The sequence below is a fragment of the Platalea leucorodia genome (assembly GCF_965183815.1).
Source record: "Platalea leucorodia genome assembly, chromosome: 1".
Lineage (NCBI taxonomy): Eukaryota > Metazoa > Chordata > Aves > Pelecaniformes > Threskiornithidae > Platalea > Platalea leucorodia.
The window spans coordinates 54,097,422-54,123,393 of NC_138823.1; the positions used below are offsets into that span (position 1 = coordinate 54,097,422).

At 40.8% G+C, this 25,972-nt stretch overlaps 2 protein-coding genes across 2 annotated transcripts in view; one reads left to right on the forward strand and one right to left on the reverse strand.

The window, feature by feature from the left end:
• LOC309588909 (myosin regulatory light chain 2, smooth muscle minor isoform) overlaps positions 1 to 25,972 on the forward strand; it is a 206,085-nt gene that overhangs the window by 103,008 nt on the left and 77,105 nt on the right. The gene's annotated exons all lie outside the window — the stretch shown is intronic.
• The window catches only part of MYOM1 (myomesin 1), a gene marked incomplete at its 5' end in the record, with an annotated part of 70,324 nt that overhangs the window by 3,571 nt on the left and 40,781 nt on the right, over positions 1 to 25,972 (reverse strand). Inside the window, 19 exons of the mRNA XM_082330012.1 lie at positions 2,482 to 2,537; positions 4,186 to 4,208; positions 4,524 to 4,560; positions 5,996 to 6,159; positions 7,952 to 8,057; positions 8,151 to 8,189; positions 8,908 to 8,995; positions 9,627 to 9,740; positions 10,317 to 10,384; positions 10,646 to 10,705; positions 11,332 to 11,476; positions 12,361 to 12,497; positions 16,289 to 16,333; positions 16,455 to 16,561; positions 17,469 to 17,625; positions 22,532 to 22,646; positions 23,713 to 23,897; positions 24,649 to 24,775; positions 25,551 to 25,747. Coding sequence (XP_082186138.1) covers positions 2,482 to 2,537; positions 4,186 to 4,208; positions 4,524 to 4,560; positions 5,996 to 6,159; positions 7,952 to 8,057; positions 8,151 to 8,189; positions 8,908 to 8,995; positions 9,627 to 9,740; positions 10,317 to 10,384; positions 10,646 to 10,705; positions 11,332 to 11,476; positions 12,361 to 12,497; positions 16,289 to 16,333; positions 16,455 to 16,561; positions 17,469 to 17,625; positions 22,532 to 22,646; positions 23,713 to 23,897; positions 24,649 to 24,775; positions 25,551 to 25,747 — 1,970 coding nt within the window. The remainder of the gene's footprint in view (positions 1 to 2,481; positions 2,538 to 4,185; positions 4,209 to 4,523; positions 4,561 to 5,995; positions 6,160 to 7,951; positions 8,058 to 8,150; positions 8,190 to 8,907; positions 8,996 to 9,626; positions 9,741 to 10,316; positions 10,385 to 10,645; positions 10,706 to 11,331; positions 11,477 to 12,360; positions 12,498 to 16,288; positions 16,334 to 16,454; positions 16,562 to 17,468; positions 17,626 to 22,531; positions 22,647 to 23,712; positions 23,898 to 24,648; positions 24,776 to 25,550; positions 25,748 to 25,972) is intronic.

Here is a 25,972-nt window from a genome sequence, read left to right on the forward strand (position 1 = left end):
TAAACCCCATCTCTTTCAGCTGGATCTCAGTATTTCAGAGCTCCACACAGAAGTTCCCATAACAAGTCTGGACCTGGGGCACTGAGGTGTGTGCACTTGGAGCAACCAGCAGCTGCTTTCTGCAAGTCCAGACCCTTTGTGTCCCCCACTGCCTTTTCTGCCTTTCACTGCAGATTATCATGAGTAAGGCAGTAAAGGTGGCAGAGGGAAACATGTCATTGTATTTAAAGTACTGCCATTCCTCTTGCATATTAGCAAAAGCTCACATTCATGGGAGGTTTGGGCTAAGATGCCAGTGAGTGAATTGAAGCAGCTCAGTCAGAAGAAACTGCTCCCTTCTTCAAGCCTACCTGTGAGGGCACCTGGCAGAAGGGTAGAATAGGGAGTTGGTGGGCACAATGATACAACACGTTGCTTCTAGGTCTGAAAGTGCCTGTCTGTCAGAATCCTAAGCCTCTCCTTTTAAAAATAAAACCCCTTACTCGCTTACAGGCCTTCATTAAAACAGCCACTTAGGTTAATTTGTCTGGCTGTACATAAAACTTATGCTAGTATTATCTGTCAGGTCAAATTCCTCCCTAATATGAACTGACACTTAGCCTTTTCCAATTATATCACACTGCTGAAGAGCATTTCTGTCTATCAGTGGAAGCCTCTTAGGCCATCTGGAACGCTGTTTGATTAACACTGGGTAAACATGGGTTCACTTGTTCTCACACATATCCTTCAGCTCACATGTAAAAAGCTAATAAATAGCATCACAGTCACGGTGTTAAGTTTAAGACATGCATATGCTTGGAAGTTCAATCTAGGGATACCAATCTGTTCATATAACTCTCCAGTTATGGCTGTGCTTGTATTCAAAATCAAAGCTTGCAATTGCCAGTCCTCTGCTACCTCATTTACTGGTTTTCAAAATCCTGGATGATTGCGCAATCTGCATGAATTACACAACAGAGAACTGCATTCCCCTCTCTCCAGCATATATGCAAACAATAGACAGATGAGCCAACACCACCCAAACAAGCACCGCACTCTCTGTCCTATTCCGGTTCTCAAAGCGATCATCTACTGAATCCAGAAACATAAGGTCAAGGATATTTGTCTCGAGTTCTGGGAGTTTTTCAGTCACTTATTCAAACACCACAAATGTCCTTGCTGTCAAGGTCAATGTGTGTCTGGATAAGATTTTGCAACTCATCTTCTACAAACTCCCTTTTTATAAACTCTACACGTTTTGCTTTAGTGAGCTCATACTCAACTTCCTATCAACTCTCTTGGCAGAATCTCATCTCCAAGCACAAGCACTGTTAACAGAGAATCTGCAAATTCATTCTGTTTCTTTATGTCTTCTACCTACAGTTATAATGCCTGTATGAGTGCTTCTTACTTCTACAGCATTTCCCAAACTGCTAAATCCTTTAATGAAAGGTTTAATCAAATGTTATCTCATTTTGTAATGCCAGCATTCTTCATTTTCCCAGAAGCGCTGCAGTCTGCTATCTGTTGACTACGCTATATCTCACATTGTTAAGCGATTCAGACCAAGATTTTAGATCCTTAGCACTTCTGCTCAGCTTATAATCAAATACTTTTAACCCAGCTGACCTACTGCCAGATAAAGCCAGAAATATCAGGAAGCTGCCTTACTGTAGTTGTCATGTTACAGGTTTCCAAAGACATTCACGTGCCCTATTTCAATGTTCACCCGCACTGTGAAGAGGAACTGGCTAGTGGCAGACCAGTGGGAAGTGGAGAGCAGACACTTCTTGGTCTCAGTACTATTACGCAGCAACTTGTAGAAGTAACGTGCTGGGAAAAGGTTGCGAGATTGAGAACGGACTTTCCAGGTCATCTGTTCTGTGCTCAAGCATCGATGTAGCTGTGTTCCTCTGGGATTGCTTTACAATAATCTTTCAGCTAAGCTCTGCTAATATAATCCAGTGTAACACCAGTGACTTCTTTTGACTTTCTTCCCATCTGAAATAGAGAAAACTATCTCCTTTTGTCTGGGAGAGAATTGAGTTAGAATGGTTTACTAGTTTTACACCGGTTAAAAGCCAGCCTTGACAGGGGTGTCTGTCTTGCCACATTGCAAGGAAGTTAACTGCATAAGACATAGAATGACTAGCTGTCTTGTAAATAAGGAATTAAACTTCCCTGATAGCCTGTTACAAAAAAAATCTAACTGTGAAACCTGTGCATGACTTTTTAAAGAGCTGGTTATATAAGGAGTTTTAGTCTCAGCTCACATATTGTCATCTCACTTTTATCTAATGCTTAAGAAAAGACACTGCCCTGAATACATAAACCCATCTGTGCAAGACTGTTGCATTATGTACAGAAGGCAGGGGATGAATAAATAATGTAGCAGATGTTAAAGATGGAAACTTTAAAAAAAAAAAGGTGAATATTTTCCCATCATTGAAAGGCATTCAAGCTGTTGGGCTGTTGTGTAAAGCTTCAGTTAATTTACTGTACCTTGCCCTCCTGGATGGTGACAACATCAGGCAAACCTCCAAGTACCCGTGCACGATCTGGAAATAAATAAGCGCAATTTTCTTTAGTGTCTCAAAATCAACTGTGTCCCAGATTCTGTTTCCCCTCTAGTTCTTTCACATTATTTATGTACAACTTGTCTCTGATATCTGCACTAGCAGAGAACTATTCGGCATTCTTAGCACACCATTTGGACTTTAAAAAACGTTGAATTCGCAGCTAAAGATGTGTTAATAGCTGGTGTCAATCACTCACAGAGGGGAATTAAAGTACATGTGCTGTGTCCTGCAGATTTTGCCATCAATTCAGTGTTACTTCTGAGTGCACAAAAAAAATCTGAATTTTTGAGATCTGGCGCTCTAAATTTTTAGTGTCATAAATTAAATTAAATTAAATTAAATTAAAAATGTTGCGTTTCCAAAAGGAAATGAATGACAGCTAATGAAGTGGTGGAGGTTAGGGTTTGATCTAAATACAAAGACAGTCTCAGTGACAGCACTGAAATTCCACTGCTTTGTACGTATCTGCGTGTAAATGCGATCAAGATGTGGTCTAGTTTTAAGCTCAAAGTCCCATAGGAATCTTACATAAATACAAATAAGCTGATCACATGCAGGCTTTGGTGCACTTATTTTGGACTATGGATTTTGTTCGTTATAAGTCTTGGTGGAGCCTGACAAAAGAAGGAAATGACTATACAGAATGTTCCCCTCTAATGGATTCTGTAAAAGATGTGCTCTGGAGCACAGAGATAACAACTTATGAGACCAGGAACGGGACTGTGTTATGTCAGTTGACATGCCAGGCCCTTATGAATGGTCCAGGGTTAGAAATGAAATGCCCAGGGCAGGGCTATTACTGATCCCTTTGTGCCATCTCAGCTGGGACTTGTAGGGATCACTGTACATTTCCAAACCCTGCTCTATTTGGAGTGTATGTCCAGAAGGAGTTAGCTCAGATCTCTCTACACATTTTTCTCCAATAACTTTTCGAATGACAGTTCTGCCCTTGGTTTTATTCAGGTCTGAAAGTCATCCGCAGTGAGAGAACTTTTTGATGTGTTTGTTACATTTTTTCCATGCATTTTTCTGTAAATACGGAGAATATTGAGCTTAATAATTCAAGTTGAATTCTAATGACTTATTCCTGAAATAATTATTACATGGTTTTGTTTTAGTTGCTATGTTGGAACTGACACACATGCAAAAGTATCAGGAAATTCAGGGACTGGTCTTTAAGCAATGCAAAAGCTACTGTTGCTTCCTTACCCACCTCTGTGTGCAACGCAGAGCCACTTGACACTTTAGAGAGTTCAAAACTAGCCAAGTCATTTCCTCCATCTTTGAAAACAAAGTGACTTTTGTGCAGAGAACGTGCATGAGAGATCTCAGCAATAAAGATAATTTTTAGAGAAGGCTAACTGGTAATGAGAACAGGAGCTTAGACTGGAAAAACCAACATAACCCATAACTATAGTGGTATTAGCTGCAATGTGCACCAGTGTTAAAGCACTAAAAGGTAACCTCCTTGCTTCCCCTTGGTGTAAGGACAAATTCATCTTAGGATGAGCACATGCACATACACGTATACACATGCCCTCTTTCTTCCAACACACAATCTTCCTGGAGAGGAAGAAAACCTTCGTAAACAGTTTATTGCAACTATTGTCAAAGAAGGCCCACTTACTTTTCTCTGCAATCGCAGCTTGCCTGGGGTTGAAAGAAACAAAAAGAAAGTCCAATTTCAGTTAAGGTTTACTTAGAGTGATTGAAAAATAGTTTATCTTTTTAACTGCCTTTGATCTGTTACAAAAAATCTCTCTCATCATTTGGCAATACTGCTTATTCTTCACTACCTAACTGTTATATAAGAATTGCACCAAAGAAGTCACATGCAAAACTCCTACAGACTTCTGTAGGACTAGGATTTGTTTCACAGGATATATTTAGCTCCAGCACAAAACAAACAAATACTCTTATTACTTTATGGCTGCCATTACTGTATTTACATGGCATAATACTTACTTTAATCTCTGGAACTCAGCAAAGGCTTCATCAAATGCTTTGTAAAGAGAAAAGTTGATTTTAAAAGTAGGTTCAGAGATAAATTATCACAAGTTTAAATTTAGAATGTAGAACTAAATTAAAAATGTAGACATCATTAAAGAAATATTAATGTATGGGTGCATGCATATTGTATTAAGCCCTAAAATGCTGAATGGTTCAACTAATAAAGGCCATCTTGTAGATGGCAGCTGTTACATATACATATGAATGCACAAACACACTTTTTTTTCTTCTAAAAGCCAGGCTTTAAGACAAAGAGAGAGCGGGAGAACAATAGGCTGAAATTATCTCACAAAACAAAGGAAGAAACCCACAATACACCACCTAAAGGATGGTGGCCACAGCAGTGGTCTCCCAAAGTTTTTTGATTGTGCACCCCTATAGGTAAAAATTTTTTGGGCATGCACCCCCAATATATGTATATTTATTTATTTATAAATTATATAGATGTACTACTGAAGTTCTCATATTTTCTTCCCGCACCCTAGCAGATCACCTCGCGCACACCCCAGTTTGGAGACCACTGGCTTATGGCATACAAGAGATCTGTGTTATCTGAGTGCTTTTCACATCTCTGAAGCATCACACTGATGGCCATGAACAAACCAGACAGCAAACTGCTGTCTCCTTCATAAATTCAGGCTAAGCTACCATCATGTGGGAGGTCAACCTCTCCGCTTTGAGAGGGAAGAAGAAATCTCTTTTCTCAGAAAGTGGGGATAGCATACAGAAGGAACAATGTGGAGATGATTATAAGGTCATTGCCCTTACACAGAGCTTGCAGACCCAAAGTGAAGCTTCAGGGATGGGAATGGCAGGGGATGGAAACTCAGCAATTCGGAAGGAGTTAATCTGTTCCCTAGGATCTGAGAGGTCTCTCAGAGTAAAAGCTTCCAACAGTCAATCCAAATAATTTTAGTTGTTCCCCTAACATTCCTTCATCATGCTGATGAAAGAGACCAGTCTTGACATCTCTGAAGAATAAGGAGCTCTGTTATATCCATCAAAGAAATGCAGTAGGAAAGTAACAGAATGAACTTGTCCCTCACTTCCTCCTCCAAATATTACTTGGAAGGGAGAGATACAGAAGGCATTCAGTGCTACAAGTTGTATTTAAAACTGCCAATCAATGCCAGCAACACAAGGGGTTTTGTAAGATAGCTCAGAAACTAGGCTGACGTCTCAGCAGGCAAACTGTAAGCTGGTATTTGGAATAGGAAAAAGCCATTCGTAATTTATGACCAGAGGGCACAAGTTGGGAAAAACAAATTGCGCTGTCCCCGCAAACACTGCCAGGCGGCTGGGGACACACACAGACCCTGCAACCCAAAGGGTAACAGGTCTGTAGCAAGATCCAGCTGTAGATGCTCCTGCTCTGCTACAGTGTAATGCCCACATACAGATGATGTTTAGCAGAGGGAATGGCCTACCTTGTCCAGAAAGATCCACTGTCTTTTTGTGTCCTGTTTTACCATCAAAGAGTTCCATTGTGTATTTGCCTTTGTCCTGTGGAGTTGGCTCATTGATCTGCAACCAGATCTGCTCCCCAGTGACACCAGTCTTCACTCGGTCTGTGAACCTAATCTGGGTATCGCTGACAAATACACAACAATGTTACCCTTTCGTTTTGCTGGAGTATAAATGGGATTTGCTCGTGATGAGGCACAGAGTACATCTGCAGTTACTAAATGATTTCCAAGGTGCTATGGTATGCCACCATAGTTTGAAACTTTTGAAGTCAAAATCCTACTAAAGCTGTGGGCCAACGGGGCAGAACTGACATGACAGTCTTTCCCTGTTCAAGATCTAGCTCTCCTCAAAGCTTGCAGCAAGGTTATGCATCTTACTCTATGACCTGAGCCACAGAAGAGATACAAATTTAAAACCCGGATCTCTGAAGGGTAATGCACACACCCTCAAATGTTCATGTTGTCTTCTTAGCATAGGTTTATTTCTGCTTGGGCAAACCCAAACTATATAGGGCTGTACCTACAAAAGCCCTGACTTTTGTCACAAATGATGTTTGCCTAGTTGGAATGTTTTCTGATGCTCTGGTATGCTTTGGCATTTACAATTAAACACACTTTGATACATCTTCTTCCACAAAAAATATCAATTTCTCAGCTTCCTAGCTAAGCAGTTAATTGCCCTGGATGAGGCGAAAGATATTAGTCAAATAAGCTACTAATTTTCTTTTTATCTTTAAACTGATAACTTCAAATATACTAGAGGGTCAAAGAACATTTTAACTAGATTCATTTGATGTGCTTCAAGATTAAATTAGTTTCTAAAAATTAAATTGGGGGGGGGAGAGTGTTAAGAGAGAAAGAGAAATCCAGAATACTTCATATTCACTTCCAGTTTTGAAATGCTTAGGATTCCTGGTGATACCAGGTCAAAATGGGTGCCAAGAAACAGGAAAGCCTCAAACTGTTTTCATTTCTCTGACAGCGTTGCTGGTGAGCATCAGTGTCAATAATTACAGCCAGACTGCTCCAGCACATCCTGGGTATACTCTGCCTCATTTACATTAGTTTTATTGAGAGATCAGTAATTCAGATTCCATCCTAAAGACTAGCTACTACCATGTCCACAGGAAGTGAAGCAGCAAAAATAGTAATAACAGATTTGAAGCGATTCAAATATGTTATTACTATTAAATCAAATCTAAGTTGTTTGCTTCTCTAGGTTTTCCAATGCATGCTGTTTGCACTGGCTGAGAATTCAAAGCTGTCTCGTCAATTTGGATATGCAACTCCCATTAATTTTATGGGGAGCTGGGCATTCAAATTCTTTTAAAAAAATCTGAGTTCTCTCGTTTGTCTTGGTTAGGTTCATAGCCCTCAACAGGAGGGGCTGTCTGGATTTTACTGCCTTGAGCACATGCAGAAACATGCTTTGCCTCCTAAACATGAGCCCATGCATTAAGAGGACATGCCCACTTGTCCCAGTTCCGGTGAATTGCGGCTTCTAGACAAGCAGACCTCCAGGCTAGGTATCTCTGAACCCGTGGTGCTGGCCTCTTTTAAAGCTTGTCAGTCTCTCAGGTTATATTTGCATCACTCCTTAAAACTGATTCAGGGAAAGATGCAGCTCCCATCTGGGAGGTGGGAAGCGCTCTGAAGCAGCACGGCCCTGACAGCATCCCATGGCATGGGACCATCATCTGTCTCACAAGGGAAACGACAGGAGGGCCCTGCACCACCAACACCTGACTCTCGTACTGGTTTCACATGGGTGTCATTCACTGAAACTAACTCATATGAGAGAAGGACTCATGAGAGATGAGAAGAAACCTGGGCCTCGTCTCTCTCATATATCTAGGTTCTTTCTGAGTCTATGAAAACAAAGTCGCGCTGACTTTTGCAAAGCTTTTGCATACTTACTTGTGCATCCAGCCTACCCTCAGATCTTCCACATAATAATTAACATAGGAGTACAGTCTGATACCCTCAGCTGTGCTCTGGATTTTCAGGTCTGTCGCAGATAAAGCTGAAAGAAGAGCACATGGTTTTATGCAGCCATGCAGCCATTCATTGAGTGTCACAATGAGTCATTCATTCGAAAAGAGAATTAAGTGCTTACCAATCCTTCTGCATACTTCATTCATCAGATCTGCAAAAGCTGTGGAAATAAAATCCAGAGACTAAGACTCTGTGTTTGCAGCTCAAGCACAGTCAATAATACGAGAAGTACTGGCTCAGAAATATTCTCCCCAGTAGGTTTGAAAACGAAATCGGACCTACCTTATAAAGCATATTAATCTAACTAATGCAGAAATATAGCCTGTTATTCCACAATTTCCAGACTTTGTTTAACAGCAGCCTTGATGAATACTGCTGCAGCTGAACAAAACTATATTAGCTTTTTTTTTTTTTTCATAAATGACACTATTCAGTTGGAACGCTAGCCCATCTATATACATTCTAATGGATAGGTTTTTCTTCACTTGCTTGGAAAGGTAAGTGACATTTTAAAATATAGTAATCACAATGAGTGGAAAGGCCCCTAAATAAATGAACGGCAAAACATAATAAAAATGTGAAATCTTTTAAAATTATCTAGTTCTATAATTTCTTTCTATACTTGTAGACTTATACTACTGGTGGCCCCCTGAGGAAACCTGTTATTTTGCTTAGCGTTAGTCATCATATTCTCCCCAAATTATACAGAACCCAGGTGCAATAAGCTGTATTCAAATACTATTTGAACTGAAAAACCTCAGTTTTTCTAATGAGATGATGTTATACACAGGAGGAACAAAGCCACAGGGCCCCGCTTGCAGGCGAGCAGTCGGGCTGTCAGCTGGTGTGGCTGACAGCATGCAGAAAGTGGGTCTGACCTGTGTCCTTAAGCTTTAGCTCACTGGAGTCCTTTCCTCTGTCGTCCTTCAGTATGACTTCGTAAGTGCCAGCATCTTTCTTAGAAAACTGCAATATTATAACAGCAAAACCAGTTTTCAGAACAGTTACTGTAGAGAAGTCTAGACTTTACTCCCGAACCCAGCTGATGCCCCATCCCTGTCCCCAGGGAGGTGCCCGATGCCCAGGGCTGGGGCTGCCCCAGTGCCCCCCGGCTGCCCTGCTTCTGGCTCGGGCGGTGGGACCGGCCTTGGCTGGGGGGTCCTGGCCTGCAGCCATGGGGGAGCCCCCGGCCCCAAGGGGCCCTGATGCTTCTTCCCTTCCTCAGCCAAAGAACCAAGATCAAAGAGGACCAGACCTCTCTGGTGACTCTGAGAGGGTGGTCCTCTGAAAGCCTGAGTGACAAGCGCTTTCCAAATGCCATTCGAAATGTAAATGTGGTCTCATTCTGTTGTTAAACTGACATGCAAAGGAAGTGACAAGCTTATTATCTCTTCTGTCATCATTTCCTGAAAACCTGAACGAGCAGTTACAGATAGACATTTGCTTTAGCTAAAACACAGACACCTCATGAGTTTTTCCATTTTTAAAACCCACTTCCTTTTTTGATTGTTCTGCTGAAATATTAGATTAGATCGTATCGTTCGTCTGAATTCATAGCACTAACTTCAGCTGAGGGCTAACAAGGACAGTCACTCACCTCTGATATGAGCAGAGTACACACGCCGTCTTTAAAGTCATGTTCTTCATCTACCATTATCTCCCTGTCATCTTTGTACCATACAATGTGTGTTTCCTTCTTAATATTAGCCACCTAAGATGGATGAAAACCACATGGTCATTATTCTCTTAATTTGAGCAGGGGAACTTAGTGTCGCATGGGTTAGCCTGTTCAAGTCTCTCATAAAAGAACAGCAAGTTTTACAACTTGATAGCAGTGAGTTATTGCAGGCCTCCATTTTAAAATGAGATATGCAAGAGGGAAGACAGCAGGGATGAAAAGAGAGAGAAAAGAACTGCCAGCAGCTTCAAGGAGCCCAGGGAACCAGTGGATCCTGCCCAGGGGATTTCTACACGCATAAACCAGCCAAAAATGAGAAAGTCCCAGGATTTACAAAGACCTGTCATTCCTATTCAGGTGCCTTTTCCTGTGTGGGTGGCTGACAGACCTGAAGAAAAAAGGTCAAGCTATTTTCCAAGGTATTTTGTCACACGCAATGAGCAGTCACCCCAGCATGATTAGCCTTCGGAGGCTCTGTCACTATCCAATATGCAGTTGGGAGTACACAAGCAAAGGGCATGTCTTTAGTCCCTTCCCACCCTCACCGTCTAAGTAGTGGTAGGTCAAAGTGCTTTGAACATTGTACTCGATGTTTTCCTTGCTCCTTACCTTACATTTCAACATCACGTTACAGTCATCGGTAACTTCCCATCCCAGTTTATCCACAAAATGAGGACCTGTTTAAAATTACAGATATATTTTTAAAGGTCACATCAATGGTATTCACGATACAAAACCAAAGACAAATGTATTTTTCTTGACAGAAATACTGTTATATTTTAATGTGGTTTATTTTTCCTATTTCTCCTTCAGAAGGTAAGCAACTATATAATAGAACAAACCCCATCTATTTCAAATTAACATATATAAATATAAATATAAACAAACTCTTAACAGACTAACACATACGTGATTCTTATAAACATCCATATTATCACCTTGTTTCCTGTGCCACTCTTTTCTCTGGAAATCTGCTTCATCCTGCAGCTTCTTGAATACTAGGAATTAAAACCAGCAAGAAATATAAGGTTAAACATCATGTGCCGTTTGTATAGTACTGAATGTCACTATAACAGTTAAGTGCAACTCTGTCCCTTGGAGGTCAATAAGAATCCTGCCATAGGGTCAGGTTTTCACTGAACATTTCAAAGTATCAGAAGCTGCTTATGGCTAACCCAACTTTCCTAGCTGCTTGCAGTCATCAGGATTTTAATGTGTCATGTCTGATGAAGCGTAATCCCCAATCCTACAGCTACTTTCCGCTCTCGGTAGGAAGGCAAACGAGCGGCCGCAGAGTCAGCAAGCCACTTGAGCTCTAAGAGGTGCAGATACTTGTTCCCGCCTGAATGGGCTTTTTACATGGGAAACTTTCATTCCATGCATAGAAAAGCAAACCATGACAGGCTGCAATATTTTACATTTCTATAACAATTCCCCTTCTTCCCAGCACTTTAAAAATTTCAATTCACACACATGCCCTGTCCTATATGAGGCAGGCAAGCACTGTGACATGAAAAACCACTGGAACATCTATTGGTATTGAAAACAGTGGAAAGTGAAGATGACATCTGAGGTAACCTCGGTATAATTTTTCCAGCCTACTGTGCAATATAGATTAGCTTACCATCACCGATGAGGACAAGGCTGGATTGATTGGTTGCTTTTCCATCCTGCAGTTGGAAAGTATAAGTCCCTTCATCCTTGTCCTCAAGTTTATCCATAATCATTTCAACAAGGCCGGTCTTCTGGTCCACCTTCATTTTATATTTCTTCAAGAATGGAAAGTAAAGCAAGTAAATGGATATCAGAGTCAGAAAATATTTGCCAAATGCTATATGGTATCTGTAGGTGAAATTCTATTTTCTTTATTAAGATTTCTACTTATTCAGATTGACACTATCTCTAGTTCCAGCTCTAAATATGTAAATAAATAAATAAGAAATCTGTTAAAGGTGAAGCCTATTTACTAACGCTATACAAGCACATGACTTTCCCGTTCTATGTTGAGTATCATGTTCTTTTTCATTAGAAAGGTTTAGATTTGCATCTCCTCAGAATAACAATTTCTTTGAGACAATGACATTTTAATAAGTGTTTGTGTAGAATGCTCCGTCTCTGCCTTCTAAATGATATCAGTGTTGCAACAAAAGCATGCCATGCCATGTCTTTGGGAGTAACAAGTTCTGCTGCTGGAAACAACAACTTGGGAGTTTTCCCTTAGTGTAACAAATTCCTCCAAACAGCAAAGAGAGGTGAGAACTGAGCACACGGGTATGCTAGGGCCACAGATGAAGGAGATAAATGGGATGAATCTGGGCTGCTGCAGTCACTCCTTGAAGACCACAGTAGCTGCTTACCTGGGACTACCTTACTGCAGGAACTCCTATCGTCCCCACTAGTTAACAGAACATGTGGTACTCACAAAGGCAGCAGGAAGCCATTTAACTCCACTTTCTAAACTGCATCCAGTAGAATTCAACTGGAGCTCAGAACTACAGACAAAATCTTTCTAGTGATGTTTGCAATGACGTGTTATTTCTCATGAAAATGCATTAGTGTGGAACGCTAGTTGGAAGTATATTGGAGACAAAGACGTTAATACTCATTGATACTCATAAAAATGCAAACAGCTGTAAGCAATGAAAAGGCTTACCTCTCCATTGAAAATCTCTTTATCATTAAATACAAAGTTGGCCTTTGCATTGCCAGACAGTTTTTCAGCTTGCAACCAGAATCTCACTTCTCCTTTTTCTAAAATTTCCACTGCCAACTCAGAGACAAGCGGGACAGCTACAAAGAAGAAAGGAAAGAGTGAAGCATGTACTTTGCCTGTGCCCAACAACTATTTTCTTCTGTAATCAGAAAGCCACTTCCTTTCATACTCGGATACTTTATGCAAGGTAACTAGCTTACGATAGCTCTTCATATAAACAGAATGCTTGTCCAACCACATATACACAGGATGACAGACAAGATTTAATATTTTGCTCCTTCAATCACTAGGTCTGTACAGACTGGAAGTGTTCAGGATTTGAGTTATGCCAGTGCCCCTCCATTCTAATACAAGGCTAAATCTATTTCAAAGGTAAACTGCAAGTATCTCTGCAGCATGATGTGAGTCTGTATGGCGCAGACCCATGTTTAATGAGTCACTTAACAATGTTACTGTAAGACAGTGAATTGACTCTGTGGAAAAAAACACCAAAAAACCCTATGCACGAAGCCAGATCAGAAAGTCAGCTGCTGAGCTGCAGGTTGAGAGATTTTTTTAAGAACTCTGATCCTTTGCTGCGAGGAATCTCCATCTCCCAGAATTCACTAAGTATCACAACACACCCTCAATCTCTCCAGTACATTTTGTTTACCTATGAATAATGGAAATGCCTCGCATATAGACCAATTCCTTGTGTTAGCAGGAAAAAAAATCATGTAAAGAGTACTGCAGGTAATTTAAGTCTTTTTTTTTTTTTTCATTTTTCCTTGTTCTTTGTAGTAAAAGTCCTCAGCTTGCTTTCACTTTAACTTTTTGTTAAGATATCCTAATCAGCAATATTAAACATGAGAATTTATACTCTGATATTGGGGCGTGTTACTCATTTTATTGGCTTCCATCATTTTTAGCTATCCTAGTGGATGCTCAAATTTTCAACAAAATCATACTCTAGGGAGTATGCGTGCTGTATGTGAACTCTACCCCAATCACCACTTTCACAGCAGTGTAAATTCTGCATTGCAAGGGTGTAACATGGAACAGCTGAGGACAGTGTACAAACACATTGCAAAATGCTTGATGATGTAGTTTGGTGATAGTGTAAAAATATACCTCCTCCCAGACAAATCCTACAACAGGGTTGGTTTTTCTTTCCAACTGAAAATTATTCCATTCCATTCCATTCCATTCCATTCCATTCCATTCCATTCCATTCCACTTCCTATATGCAAAGGCCCAGCTACAGCAGGAGAGGACTGGGACTGAGGTAGTGTCTAATGTCTCTCATCTTTCTATTTGCACCGTCCTAAACAAGAGGGGTCCCTTCTGGAGCAGAGCTGCCCTCCCACCCCACTGCCAAACAAAGGGGGGTGAGGACCCCCCACATCTTCCTTTCCCACGCTTACCCCTTCCCCGCACCTACACCTTCCTACACCCCCATGTATGCTTTTAGTGCCTGAGTGGCACAGGACCTCTCTCTGGTGAAAATAAGGCTTCTGGGAGGTGAGGCAATAGTCACAGGAAAAAAAGAGAATTATGAAAAAGGCACAGGCTTAACCAGAGAGAAGAACATAGTTAAAAAGGAGCCTGGAGGGACAGCGTTACCACAAGGGAGCACGGCAGCCCCACAGGAGTGTGCCCCAACAGTGCAAATGGTCCATGTGAAGCCTCCTTACCCAGTGCATCGCTTTGCTTGTAAGAAACAAAAGGAATGTCACGTCTTGCATAATTTCTTAAAACAAAGCGACTGAAATGCTACAGGAGCCAGCAGAAGCAAGAGGGAGAGGGTGTGAATAGACATCAGGCTGCACTGCTTTTGTCTCACTGTCAGCTCTATGGCAATTTTAAACCCCCACTTGATTTGCATGCAATTAACTATGAATACCTTAGTCTAACATGGAAGAGAGGAGAGTATCTCAGAAGCTGTTAAATAAAGGACTGAAAGGAGGCAAAAGGATTCTTTTTTGGGAAAAGGCCATTCACTCCCCAGCCCAAAGGAACTAGACGAATCTGCACTACAGTCCTCCACGAGCAAAAGTCTTATTTTAAAATAGTTCCATAAGCACCAACTGACAGCTACTTTAGGCATTTTCCAGCCCTCGTGCTTACAAGGTTTTACATCCTATTTGTATAGCATCACAAATTACCGCTAGCACTTGACAGGGAGTCCTCGGGCAGTTGCTAAATTGAAGAGTTGGAACAATTTATTTTTACCTAGCACTAATACACTATTGTGCCCAGACATAGTTGCGTTCTGTAAGGCTGCATTATTTAAGCAACCCATTTTCCCATGGGGTTACCAGCCACAGATGTTTCTAAGCAGAAGTTACAATTAAATGCCATTCAGAAGTACACACAAAGCAACATGCAAGAGCTCCTGTTGAATCAGAAATGCCTAGCAACTCATTTTTTTGTAGAGAATTTGGGTAATCCTCAAACAGATTATCTGGAGAGATTACTAAAATTTCATGTTGATCCATAGGAGCTCATTATTATTTTTCTAGCCTCATAGCCATAGCCAGATGTATCTCAACCCCTGTTTGTAATTTTTGTGTGTGCGTGTGTGTGTGTCCACAGGACCTAGAGTAGCCAAAACAAGTAAGACAGTTTCCTCCTTGAAACGTTAGGACGTGTTCTGCAGTGATCTCCCTTTTCGCCTGTGCCTCCTGGAACCTCATGCACAGCCAGCAGCGTACTGTTACCTAACATGATGCAAAAAAGAAGACGCTGTCTGTGTCCTGAGGAGCTTATTTTGTGACATTAGTTATGAACACAGAGCGTGGAAGAACACCCAGAAGAGAAGGGTCGGGGCAAGTAAGGACATGCAACAACACTAAGGTTTTGTGATGACAAACTTTCAGCATGAAGATATAATTAGGAGGAAACAACTGGGAGGAACAGAAGTAAACAAGGGGGTGCTTGGGCTGTCATTAAGCTGTCAAAAGGTGATACAATATGTAGAGAAGAGTAGAGCTGATATGGAAAAGACACAGAAGGGAATGAGAAAGAGAGATGATGTGGGCAAAAAGGCCATTTCTGCAGCCAAGCTTTGACTGGGCTGAGAGGCACAATGTGGGCTGAGTTGGCAGAGGTGCCAGCAGTATATGCAAAAAGCTGGAGATGTTAAAACATAGGCAAGAGTTTTAGTGCCTGGAACAAAGAAGAAGAGAATGTAGTGGGAGAAGATGAGACAAGGTTTAGGTATCATCTTGTTGTGTGTAATAGGATTCATTGTTCAACCCAATTTATTATTTTTTTCAATTATCAAAGTTACATTCCAATGAAAACAACCAAGTTGTGCTACTGCCAGAATATCACAAAGATATGGGAGGTCTGTGGAGTTGACAAAAATACCACCCCAAGCAGAAGGAAGGATGTTCATATTGTCAAGTGTTACAGGAAAGAGGGAGGGAATGAATTTCAGCAGGAAAATTCTGTATATATAGATCATTGCAGCCAAATTTACTACAGTTGCCTGCTTTGTTAACCTTAAATTTAACTTATGCTAACTTCAGTTGGAGTAAAGTTAGAGAATTTTCCAAATCGAGGCTTTCAAATCAGGTTAGGTATGCGGAGTAAGTCTAAAAGACTGTTCTGCAGAAGAAACAAAGCCAATGGGATACTAATTTTCCAACTGCTATATAGGCTTATTATATGCCTAGACCAGTAACCTGCAACAGATAAGGAAGAACATCAGTAATACACAAATGTACTGAAAGAAAGAGGGGAAAAAAGGAATCTTACATTTTCAATTCAAAACTACTTTCACTTGAAATTACTATAGTGACTTCTCTTCCTGATAGTGGCAGGAGCTTTGTGATACCCCACTGCAGGCAAAACTCTCCCCTACGGACATGTTTGATTCACTTACTTGGGAATTTGCGTTCGTGGCTCAGAGCAAGTAGGCGTTTCATTTCTGCAAAAGACGTAAAAGAAATAAGGTAAGGTGTGCATGCCTTATGGATCTGAGAGACACAGCAGCAGGGAAAAACAGATGTGAAAGCAAAACAGGCATGCTTAATGGACATCGTGTTTACCTTCCTCATCAATTGTGTAGCTTGATGAAACTCCATCAGTGTCTGTAACAACACAAGAGTAAATTCCCAAATCATCTTCTCCAAGATCCTTAAAGGTAGCTTTTGACCTTTAGGAAAAAAAAAGCATTTTGACAAAAAGATGAGATCAGTCTGAGCCAAACCCCTCCTTTACATCTATAACACCAGAAAATAATAGTCTTGGATTAGCTTTTGCTCTGACTGAACAAGCAAATGCGGCCTCTGGCCCATATAAACCAGGATAGGGCCTACCATGTGTGGTACAAATGGAGATGGCACAACTCTCAGACAGTGCCAAAGGCACTGGAGATAGCTAGTTTAACCTAGCTCAAGCATGCTTAAAAACATGTTGTCAAGTCTTTGATGAGCATGAAAAGATACTGTAAGTACAGGGTGATTCAATTTTCACATGCAACACCAAGAGTGTGGTAAGCCACCGTTTCTTTCTGTGTGGTTTCTATAACTAGGAGAGCACATAGGTACTTTGCAGATACTTCCTCTCTGTTAAAAGCCTGAAGAAACAGAGTAGCCTTGTAGAGCATTGTAGAAGTTACCAAATCAGGCCGTGGTGATGCTGTCAGAAGAGAGTTCTGCTTACTCTAGCACCTTCGAAGACTGCAGCAGTATGACATGGTAAAAGCATTTTGCAAGCAGCCAGATAATTTTATCCTTTGGGGATTTAAAATAATAATAATAGGAATAATAATAGTTTGCCTTGATTGACAGACTACAAGATGACAGAGCACAGATTTTCTCTCCCTATGCCCAAACATAACTCAATTGCCTAAACAGGAGGCCTGACTCATTCCACGCAAGCTACAATTTCCAAATGGGCTGCGTATAGACTTGCTGGAGAACAGCATACTCATAAAGTAGCCTTCCAGTAACAGAGGCAGATGTAACTCTTACTGAGGTCATACGTCAAAAAGGATGGATTTCTGTGACCAGCCTAGATCTCTCAAACACGAGAGTATTGCTACCCCCGAGGGTTCTTACTTTCCGCCTTTGGTATCGATGTTTAGTCGAGAGTCATCCTCAATTGGTTCATAATTCTTGGACCAAACAAACTTAGAGTTTGGAGACATCTGATCACATTCAAAGTTCAAGGAAATGACTCCATTGTCATCTACATCAACCACCACTTCCTTGGTTCCTGAAAGACCAGAGCAAGACAATTCCACTTTCTCAGAGAAGCCAGCAAAGAAATTTATATAGTTATGTATAGGTTTATATATATATAGTTTGTATAGTTATATAGGGTAGATTAAGCAGATCCTTGCCATTTTCTCAGTCGGTACATAAATTGCTGCAAACATTGGCATCCTCAGTCTTTGATTCACAAGAACAGTCCTTATTCTAATCCATAAAAATAAGAAATAGATTAAAGAGCATCATAAATCAACTGATTTATTTCAGCAAGTCTAAGCACCCATGAGAGTTATGATATTTGCTCTGGAAAAACCTGAAGGGAAAAAAAAAAAAAAAAAAGCAAACCTCTAAATCCGTTAAATGTTTGAAATATTAAATAGCAATATTTTCCATGCCAAGGGGTAGTCAGAGCTTTCATTATGCAGCATGAAGTTCTTATTCCCTAATAAGATTAAGAGCTCTAAAGGGAATAGCGTGTGCACATGGGGGTGTTTGAAGAGGTGCAGGAGGCAGAAGAGGAAACAATCGAGTTGCCCCATCAGGACTCACTTGTGCAACGGAGGCACATTTTCAGTGACTCTGGCTTCACTGCGGGAGGCTGGTTTAATTGCTGTGCTTGGCATCCGGCCCTGCCGCCGTCTGCAGCATTAATCCCAGGCCCACAAAGGCAGTGAATAATTGCAATTAGCTGCTTAAGTCGCCCACCCTGTTTTGCCACTACCTACAGTCCTTGAGCTGGATAAGGTGACCCAGTTTGTCCTTTAAAAGGCCTTGGGGCTGAATCCCAGATCAGAAAGCCAAAGGCACCTCTATCCTGCCCCCTCGCACCCCGGTGAAGCTGAGGGAATTTCATCGGAGATTCGGGTGGCTTGGCGAGCTCGTCATCTGTGGCGTTAACTTTCATTTCAACAACTTGTCTGCGAATGTCAGGGAGAGCGTGTGCACTGAGAGGTGCTGGAGAACATCCAGCCTCCTTTTCCAAACAGCTCTGAGCTGGATCTCGCATCTGAATAGGGCACTCGTGTTATATTACTTAGCTTAAGACAATTCCGGACTGCCCAGAATGCTAATGACACACTTTCTCCACAAAGTACTGTACCTTAAAGACAAAAGCCTTATTCCTGACATTGAGATTAAATGCTTTATTTTCAGCATAATTCTTAATGAGCCTCAAGCATACAAGGAGATTCTGTGTTTCATCATCCTAATACTATACACGTCCTCTCCAGCACTGTGAGTAGCTCCTGTAATGACAATTTGTGTACATGCAGCTTACTTAGTCTTTGTCATTTGCCATAACCATTTAATGAAAGATGAGATTAATATTCCCATTTTGGTATTGTTATTTACCAGCCCTTGCAGTAATAAAGCACGTTAAGTACCAATATATGATAAACGAAGTCTAAGGTCTACAAATATTTTGCTAGGCAGTAGCATATTTGCAAATTTTTAATAATTTAATTTATTACATGCAAATTCATCACTTGACATTTCATTAGCATTTAGTTTCCTGTAGATATTAGCACATGGATCTTTTGATGGCAGCTTATGTGCAAAGCATTACAGCCAGGAGGTCCCTTTGAAGGACAGAAGCTTTTATATTTGTTTTAAGGTATTCTCATTATGATAACAATGCATAGCATTTATTTCCAGAAATTATGATGGTGTTTACCTCTAATATTTATATGAGTAAAAAAAAAAAATTCTTTTTAAATTACTGACCAGAGGTCCCCACCTGTCCTACAAAGTGGAACCAAAAATGCTGCCATAGTAGTAGCAGTCTTAATTTCCCTCCTCTAGATAGCTTGGTGGTTTCAACATATCATCTGGAGCTTCTCTTAAAGTCATCATATGAAATAAAATACTTAGTTGTCTTATCAAATCTCCATTTATCTGAGCATTTTATTGCATTGAAAGGAAAGTGATAACACGAAGATAAAGCAGACAGCTTCAGAACACCAGAGTTAATGGCACCATCTTGAATACAGCTAGTCAGAAAAGTCAGAAAATGGGATAAGGATTCATTAATTTCTGAGGTTCAAGCCCTTCTGAAGTGACTGATGCAGGATCAGAATCTAATTTTGCTTTGCACCAGGATACACAAGGAGCAATGGGGAAGCATTGCAGTCTGCTCTTGAATATCCCCTGCTTCCTGTGAGATCCCCACACACTGAAGTGCTTTTGTCTAAAGACAAAGTTACAGCTCAAAAGTAGCCTGATTTGGTATTTGTTTCTGTGGGTGTGTTTTTAATTTAATTTTAAAAGATAACTGTAAAAATTAAATACGGTTTTCAAATAAGAGAAGGTGAATGGAAAGTATCACATCATTACATTTACACATCACCCGATAAAGAAAATTGGTGCCTCTCATATTAAAGTGAATATTTTCATTCAGGAATTTATTTACTTACATTCTTTGGTTAGAAAGCTCAGTCATCTGGCAATTTTACACATTTGCCAAAAGCAACATTCCAGCAGGAATTGTTTAGAGACATCTGACAATATTTTGTCTCCATCCAAGATGTTAATAAAGGCAGCATTCATTGGCCAAGACCAAAAGATTTGTGGTAATTTTAAAAAAATGGTATGGCTGTTCTTGAGATTTGTGTGGTTTGAGTGAGAAAGGTGGAAGCCTGCTCAAGAGACTGCTTTCTGAAATAATGTTTTTAATAAGCCTTTTGTCCTTTCTTAATACTTTTAAGAAGCTTAATTTGGTGGATGCCATATCTGCAGATCTCAGCTCAAAATATGGGTCAACCAGATTTGCACAAGTAAATAATTTTCAGTTTCCCTGAGATTTCACTGGGCCAAATCCTGACTTTCCTGTGATTCCTCAGACATTATATCTCTGAACCTGAGCCTTGATTGCAAAAGGGCCATGATCCTGAGATGTACCTCCTTCTCTAATGGTGAGGTCTGTAAACCAAATGTCCTGCTCAAGTTCATTTTGCCAGGTGGGGCACGCACTTCATTTGAGTGAACACTGAAAACACTGTACGGATTTTTTTTGTCACGGTGATCATCTTCACAAGAGTTTACATTCATATTTTTTTGGAATTGTAATGGCATGACCAATCCTTTATTTAGCACACTTGAAGATTGTTATCATATCAAAAGTCTGACAGATAGATATTAACCCTCAAAGAAAATGGATTAGTAAAGCCAAAAGTTTAGTACTAATACTGGTTTGATTCTCTTTTTAGAAGTGGTTGGTGTATATAAGCTGTTTTCAAGAATAAGTTTCTAAGTTTTGCCTTGTTCCACTTGCAGGTGACGGAAATAGCCCTAGTGCTTGTAGATCTGAAATTATGGTTACTGTATTTTTGAAAGATCCTGTCCCAAGCCCTTCTTACTCACACACTTATCCTTTTTTGTCCTCATATCCCAATCTTACACCCTCTCAACTTACCATCTACGCCTTCCAGTCCCTTCTTCCCATCCCAGCCTCACTAGCAATCGCCTCAGTTTCCCCACTCTGAGTTTTCCAGTTCCTTTACCCCCCCCAGCTTCAGACCTCCTTTTTCAGACTTTCTTGACTTACAGCCTCACTGAGGGCTAACTCAAGGCTCCTTAGGATTTTTACCATCCTGGGCATAATGACTACGCATTTATGGGAGCTGGGCCAGTGCTGCCACAGGAATGGGAGAAGTAAAAATGGACCTGGGAGTCAGAAACAGGGAAAGGATCCTGTGGTAATGCTCCTGAGGCAGCCGGGGTGGGAATGGCAACTGATTCTCGCTGGTGGCATCTGTTCAGCACCTCACAGTTGATACCATCCCAAATAAATCCTGACTATTTCTCCAGGCAGGAGCAGATATCAACCTGGCTACCTGGGCTCAGGCAGGGTAGGCAGCTGCCTGCCCAGGGAATCGCTGCCTTTGCCTGCGCTCCTGCGCTGCTACACGTGCTCCCTGTGCTGGGCTGCCCCAGGCCCTCGCGCTGCCCTGCCTGCCCACTGCCTGCCTTTGTTCCTGCTCTTTTAGGGCTCTTTTAGAAACCTTTCCAGGTGGGAACAGATATGAGAGTCTGCAGGCAGAGGAAGGAAACTTGTGAGAGGAAAAGAGGGTGTATGGTGGATCCAGGCTGGGTTGTACCCCTGTACCTTGTTACGTCATACTAACTTTATACGAGATTTGGTCAAAATATCTGGAAGTTTGTTTTACCACCTTGTAGGACCCTCCACTTCTAAAATAGTCTGTAGATGAGTAAGCCACAAGCCCACACTTGTGTTTTCTGTCAGGGACGTAGCAACAAAAAGGTGTTGACTCCGATCAAAGTTGCCTATGTTACCTGTATAGCTAAATAATACTCATGGGGTTTCTGAAGTTCCAGGTATAGAGATTCTGCCTCTGCGCTGGTTCCCATGTTTCTTGCTGGCATTATAGACACACTGGAGCCAGCCTTCAAGGATAACCCCAGCAAACACTTGCACTTGAATTCTTACTGAAGGTGGTCTCCAAACTGACTTCATTACATTTTTATAGCCAAGACAAAAAAAAATTTCTTTTACCCTTTCCTCAGGCACATTACATAAGTTAAAGAAAGGAGAGAGATAAAACATAAACAACTGGTTTACTACAGGAAGGGCAAAATCTACATCTGTAGAATGTTTTGGTTGAGCTGACCTTAGTGGGTCCTCTGCTTATGCATTTATCTATAGATATATGCAAATCTTACAACTTTATTGTATTTTTATACTCCTGAGCTTGTCGTTATAGTAAGAAAGTCTGTTCTGACCTTGAAATATACCAGACGAGAAAGTAAGATATGACCCTCAACTCATTTCCTGCTTTGTAAAAATGTTTGACTTAGTAGAGGTCGGACTGTTCACATGCAGCCTGTATGTAAACACATTGCACAAACAGAACTTGTTTAAATATGACAAAAACGAGGAAGTATTTCTAACAAACCTGGTCGTGTTTCAGCTATGACAGGATCTGTGACATCTGATGGTTTCCCAACGCCAGCCTGGTTTGTTGCCCGCACACGAAACACATAGCTCACACCTTCTTTTAGGCCACCTATCTGGAGGAAGCAAATATACATACATGCATGATGTGTTACAAAACACTGATTTTAATTTCACACTTCTTACAATTCCAGTCTGGATGCTTGACAATTATATTTCCTTTCTTTTTGTTTTGCTCCTTTTCCAGTTGACAAATGTTTCTTCCTCGTGTTTTTTTTTTTTTCCAATTCCAGCATGACATGATGGATCTGTTTGGCTTGCTCCTTCCTTGTATGCATAGCTAACATTTAGACAGTGTCATTACTGTCATTGATTTCTTTGCAAAAGGAGCATTGTTATTGGAACAGGATGGTTTTAACTCGCGTACATTGACCTCTGAAACAGCATAGTCTTTAACTGCAGGTAAATTCTGGCTTTTCAAAATGAAATTATCAGGGTAATAAGTGTCAGGCCCACCTATTTAGAAACAGGGGGGCATTTAATTGTACAGATTTAATTGTAGTGACTTGAGGAATCATACTGACATTATAACACCTGCAAATATTCCTTTAAAACATATATGAAAGGATCACACTTAAAAGAAGTGAGTTGTCTTTCAAATATTCTGAAAAGCATACAAATAGCAAGCCTACTTAAGATGTATCTCTAGAATGGAGATACAGCTGATCCCTTATTTAGAAGTCATTCCACAAAGTGATGTAGCATAATAGTGCAAAAAGTTTGGGTTTAACTTGCCGTGAAATGTGAGGAGAGGGTACTTTGCATTGGAAAGAATCACCTGCCAGCCACATCATCACAACACCTATTTTTGTGCCATCTGGTTTTGTGTAGGGATACCTATCTTGCCCTTTGAGCTAGAAAATGCTAGGGTTGCCTCCTGTGTTATAAGAACGGTATTTGGTTTTAGCAGTGCTTTCTTTTATTTTTAGGCTTGTCATACTAGATTGTCTTCTGAGTTACTGTCTTATCTGACTCTACAGGCATTGTGTGTATCCTCAGCACAACATAAACTACTATGTATTTCATTAAATGGAACCATGATCAGCACAGGATGATGCTATTGAAGCCTAACTTCTTCAAGATTATATTGTTATACTAGTATTTGAATCGTAAGCTATTTACCTTCAAGAATTTCTTTTGAAGTGGCTTCTCATTGACACTTCTCCAATGTTCCTCCTTTGCCTTGGTTTCTTTCATATCAACATAATAACCAGCTATGGGACTACGACCAGTATAAACTGGTTCCTTCCACAGTAACACCAAAGAGTCCTTCCTAACTTCTGTGCATGTGACATCATGGGGTGGCCCTGAAAGGTAAGAGTAAAAGTTGGAGTTGTGGTATCAAAATAAATCCCAAAAGGGCTAATGCAGAAGATTTCAAAAACCAAAACCAGACACTGTGTTATACACCCAGAGCTGACATAACATGTGCAGCTCCTCTGTATCATCTCTAGACCCGATATAAATACAACCCATGCCTATTAAAAGGACTAGCCCAAAAATAATCCAATTTTTTGAGATTTGGTATCTTGATCAAATATTCATGAACAAACAAAACCAAAAAATAATCTCCAAACTCAGGGAAATAATAAGTTAATTATTAAGCTAATGTGCTGCTTCAAGGACTGCTCTAAAGTCCACTGAAGTCAACGGAGGCTGTTTTCACTCATTTCAACGAGTGTTAAAAGGCCAGGGATCTGGCCTTGAAGTGATGCATTTAGACAAGGGTTGCGGGACCTCATTCTTCTCTGCCTTGTACCATAGGCAGGTATTTATGTCTACCATTTAAACTAGAAAGCAAAGTGGCAGACACAGTACAGAAACCAAGCAGGAAAGATAAAGAAAATACAAGCTGCTTGTAAAATGCTACTGATTAAATGGGGATCGTTTAATGCATCAGTGTAAATGTACTAAATCAAAGTGATGGAGATCAAGCCTGGGTATGAACTTCAGTGCCCATCGACTCCCCTGGAAGCTGAAGTCATTGAGAACTTAGATAATCAGTCACAGAGCACCCTTGGGCTGTGAGAAACCTCCACCTCCCACTCAGGATCCTACCAGGTACAGCAATGGTCCATTCTTCACATTTGAAGGGCTGGCTGGGTAGCGAGGGTGTCCCAACCCCAGCCAGGTTAGCAGCAGCCACCTGGAACTGGTACACCATGTTTTCCTTCAGGTTTTGAATCTGCAGAATCAGTAAGATGGTGCTTATTAACTTTGGATTAAGGCTTTAGGAGAAAGTCACAATGACAATTATTTGACACGTGAGCATGCTTTTAAGTGCCTGAAGAGATGAAAGCATTATTGACATCATTCATAAGGCGACAACTACCTTGGCTTTTCCTCTAATCAATGGTGGAGCATACCTGAATGGTCTTAACATACTCAAATCATAAACCCCTTTTCCTATTGATAGACACTTTGGCAGTCAGGGAGCGAGCAGGCTATTGCTCAACAATCATATTAATGTGTCTCATGATACAGAGCAAGTTCACTTAAGGCAAGAGTTGTCCTCAAAGCGGGGTGAAACTCAATCTTGGCATTGCTTTTCATTTGTAAAGCAGCTCAACAAGGTTGTAGCTAGCACTATCTATAAACTGGGTCAAGAACTGATCACAAACCAGAGCTGGCACAGAGCTGGTTCCAGCACCAGCAAGCACTGGGGTAGGTCCACCAAGCCCAGTAGGAATGCCATTTGTTCTGAAGGCCTGGCTTACAAAAATCCAGGCTATGTCTAGAAAAGTGCATTCACAGATGACGGCTGGTGCCAGACTAACAGATAAGTGTACAAATAATTTTGCAGAGAAGTTTAACAGAGCTAAATAAATTTATCATCGTGGATATAAAACCCTCTGGACAGCAATCTGTACACTGAATCATAATTCATCCCAATCTGTCTTTGAGATCTGTTTTGGAAATATTGTCTGCACCCACAGCAATAACAGAAGTTAACCTCTTACCCTGTATGCCCTCTCACTAATGGCCTTAATGTTGGCCTCCATCCATTTCCCAGGAACTCCATCAACCACTTCACGATAGTTCACGTAGTAGCCGGTAATTTCAGTTCCACCAGTGACTTTAGGTTGTTTCCATCCTAATGCCATCGAGTCACGAACACTCTCAAGTACCACAATGTCATAAGGTGGAGATGGAGCAGCTGTTTCAACATGAATAATACATAAGTAGGAAGTAATATTTCAATAGTCAGACTGGCATTCAATTACCGTATTCAGGTGGCTCCCATCCTGCATTTCCTAATTAAGACAATATTTATGTGGTCAAGGGAAGTTTCTGGAGTTGGAATAAGAAATGCAGGATAAAAGCTTCCATAAACCAAATGAAAAAGTCCAAACTGCATAGGAATTAGTTTTCCAGGATCATT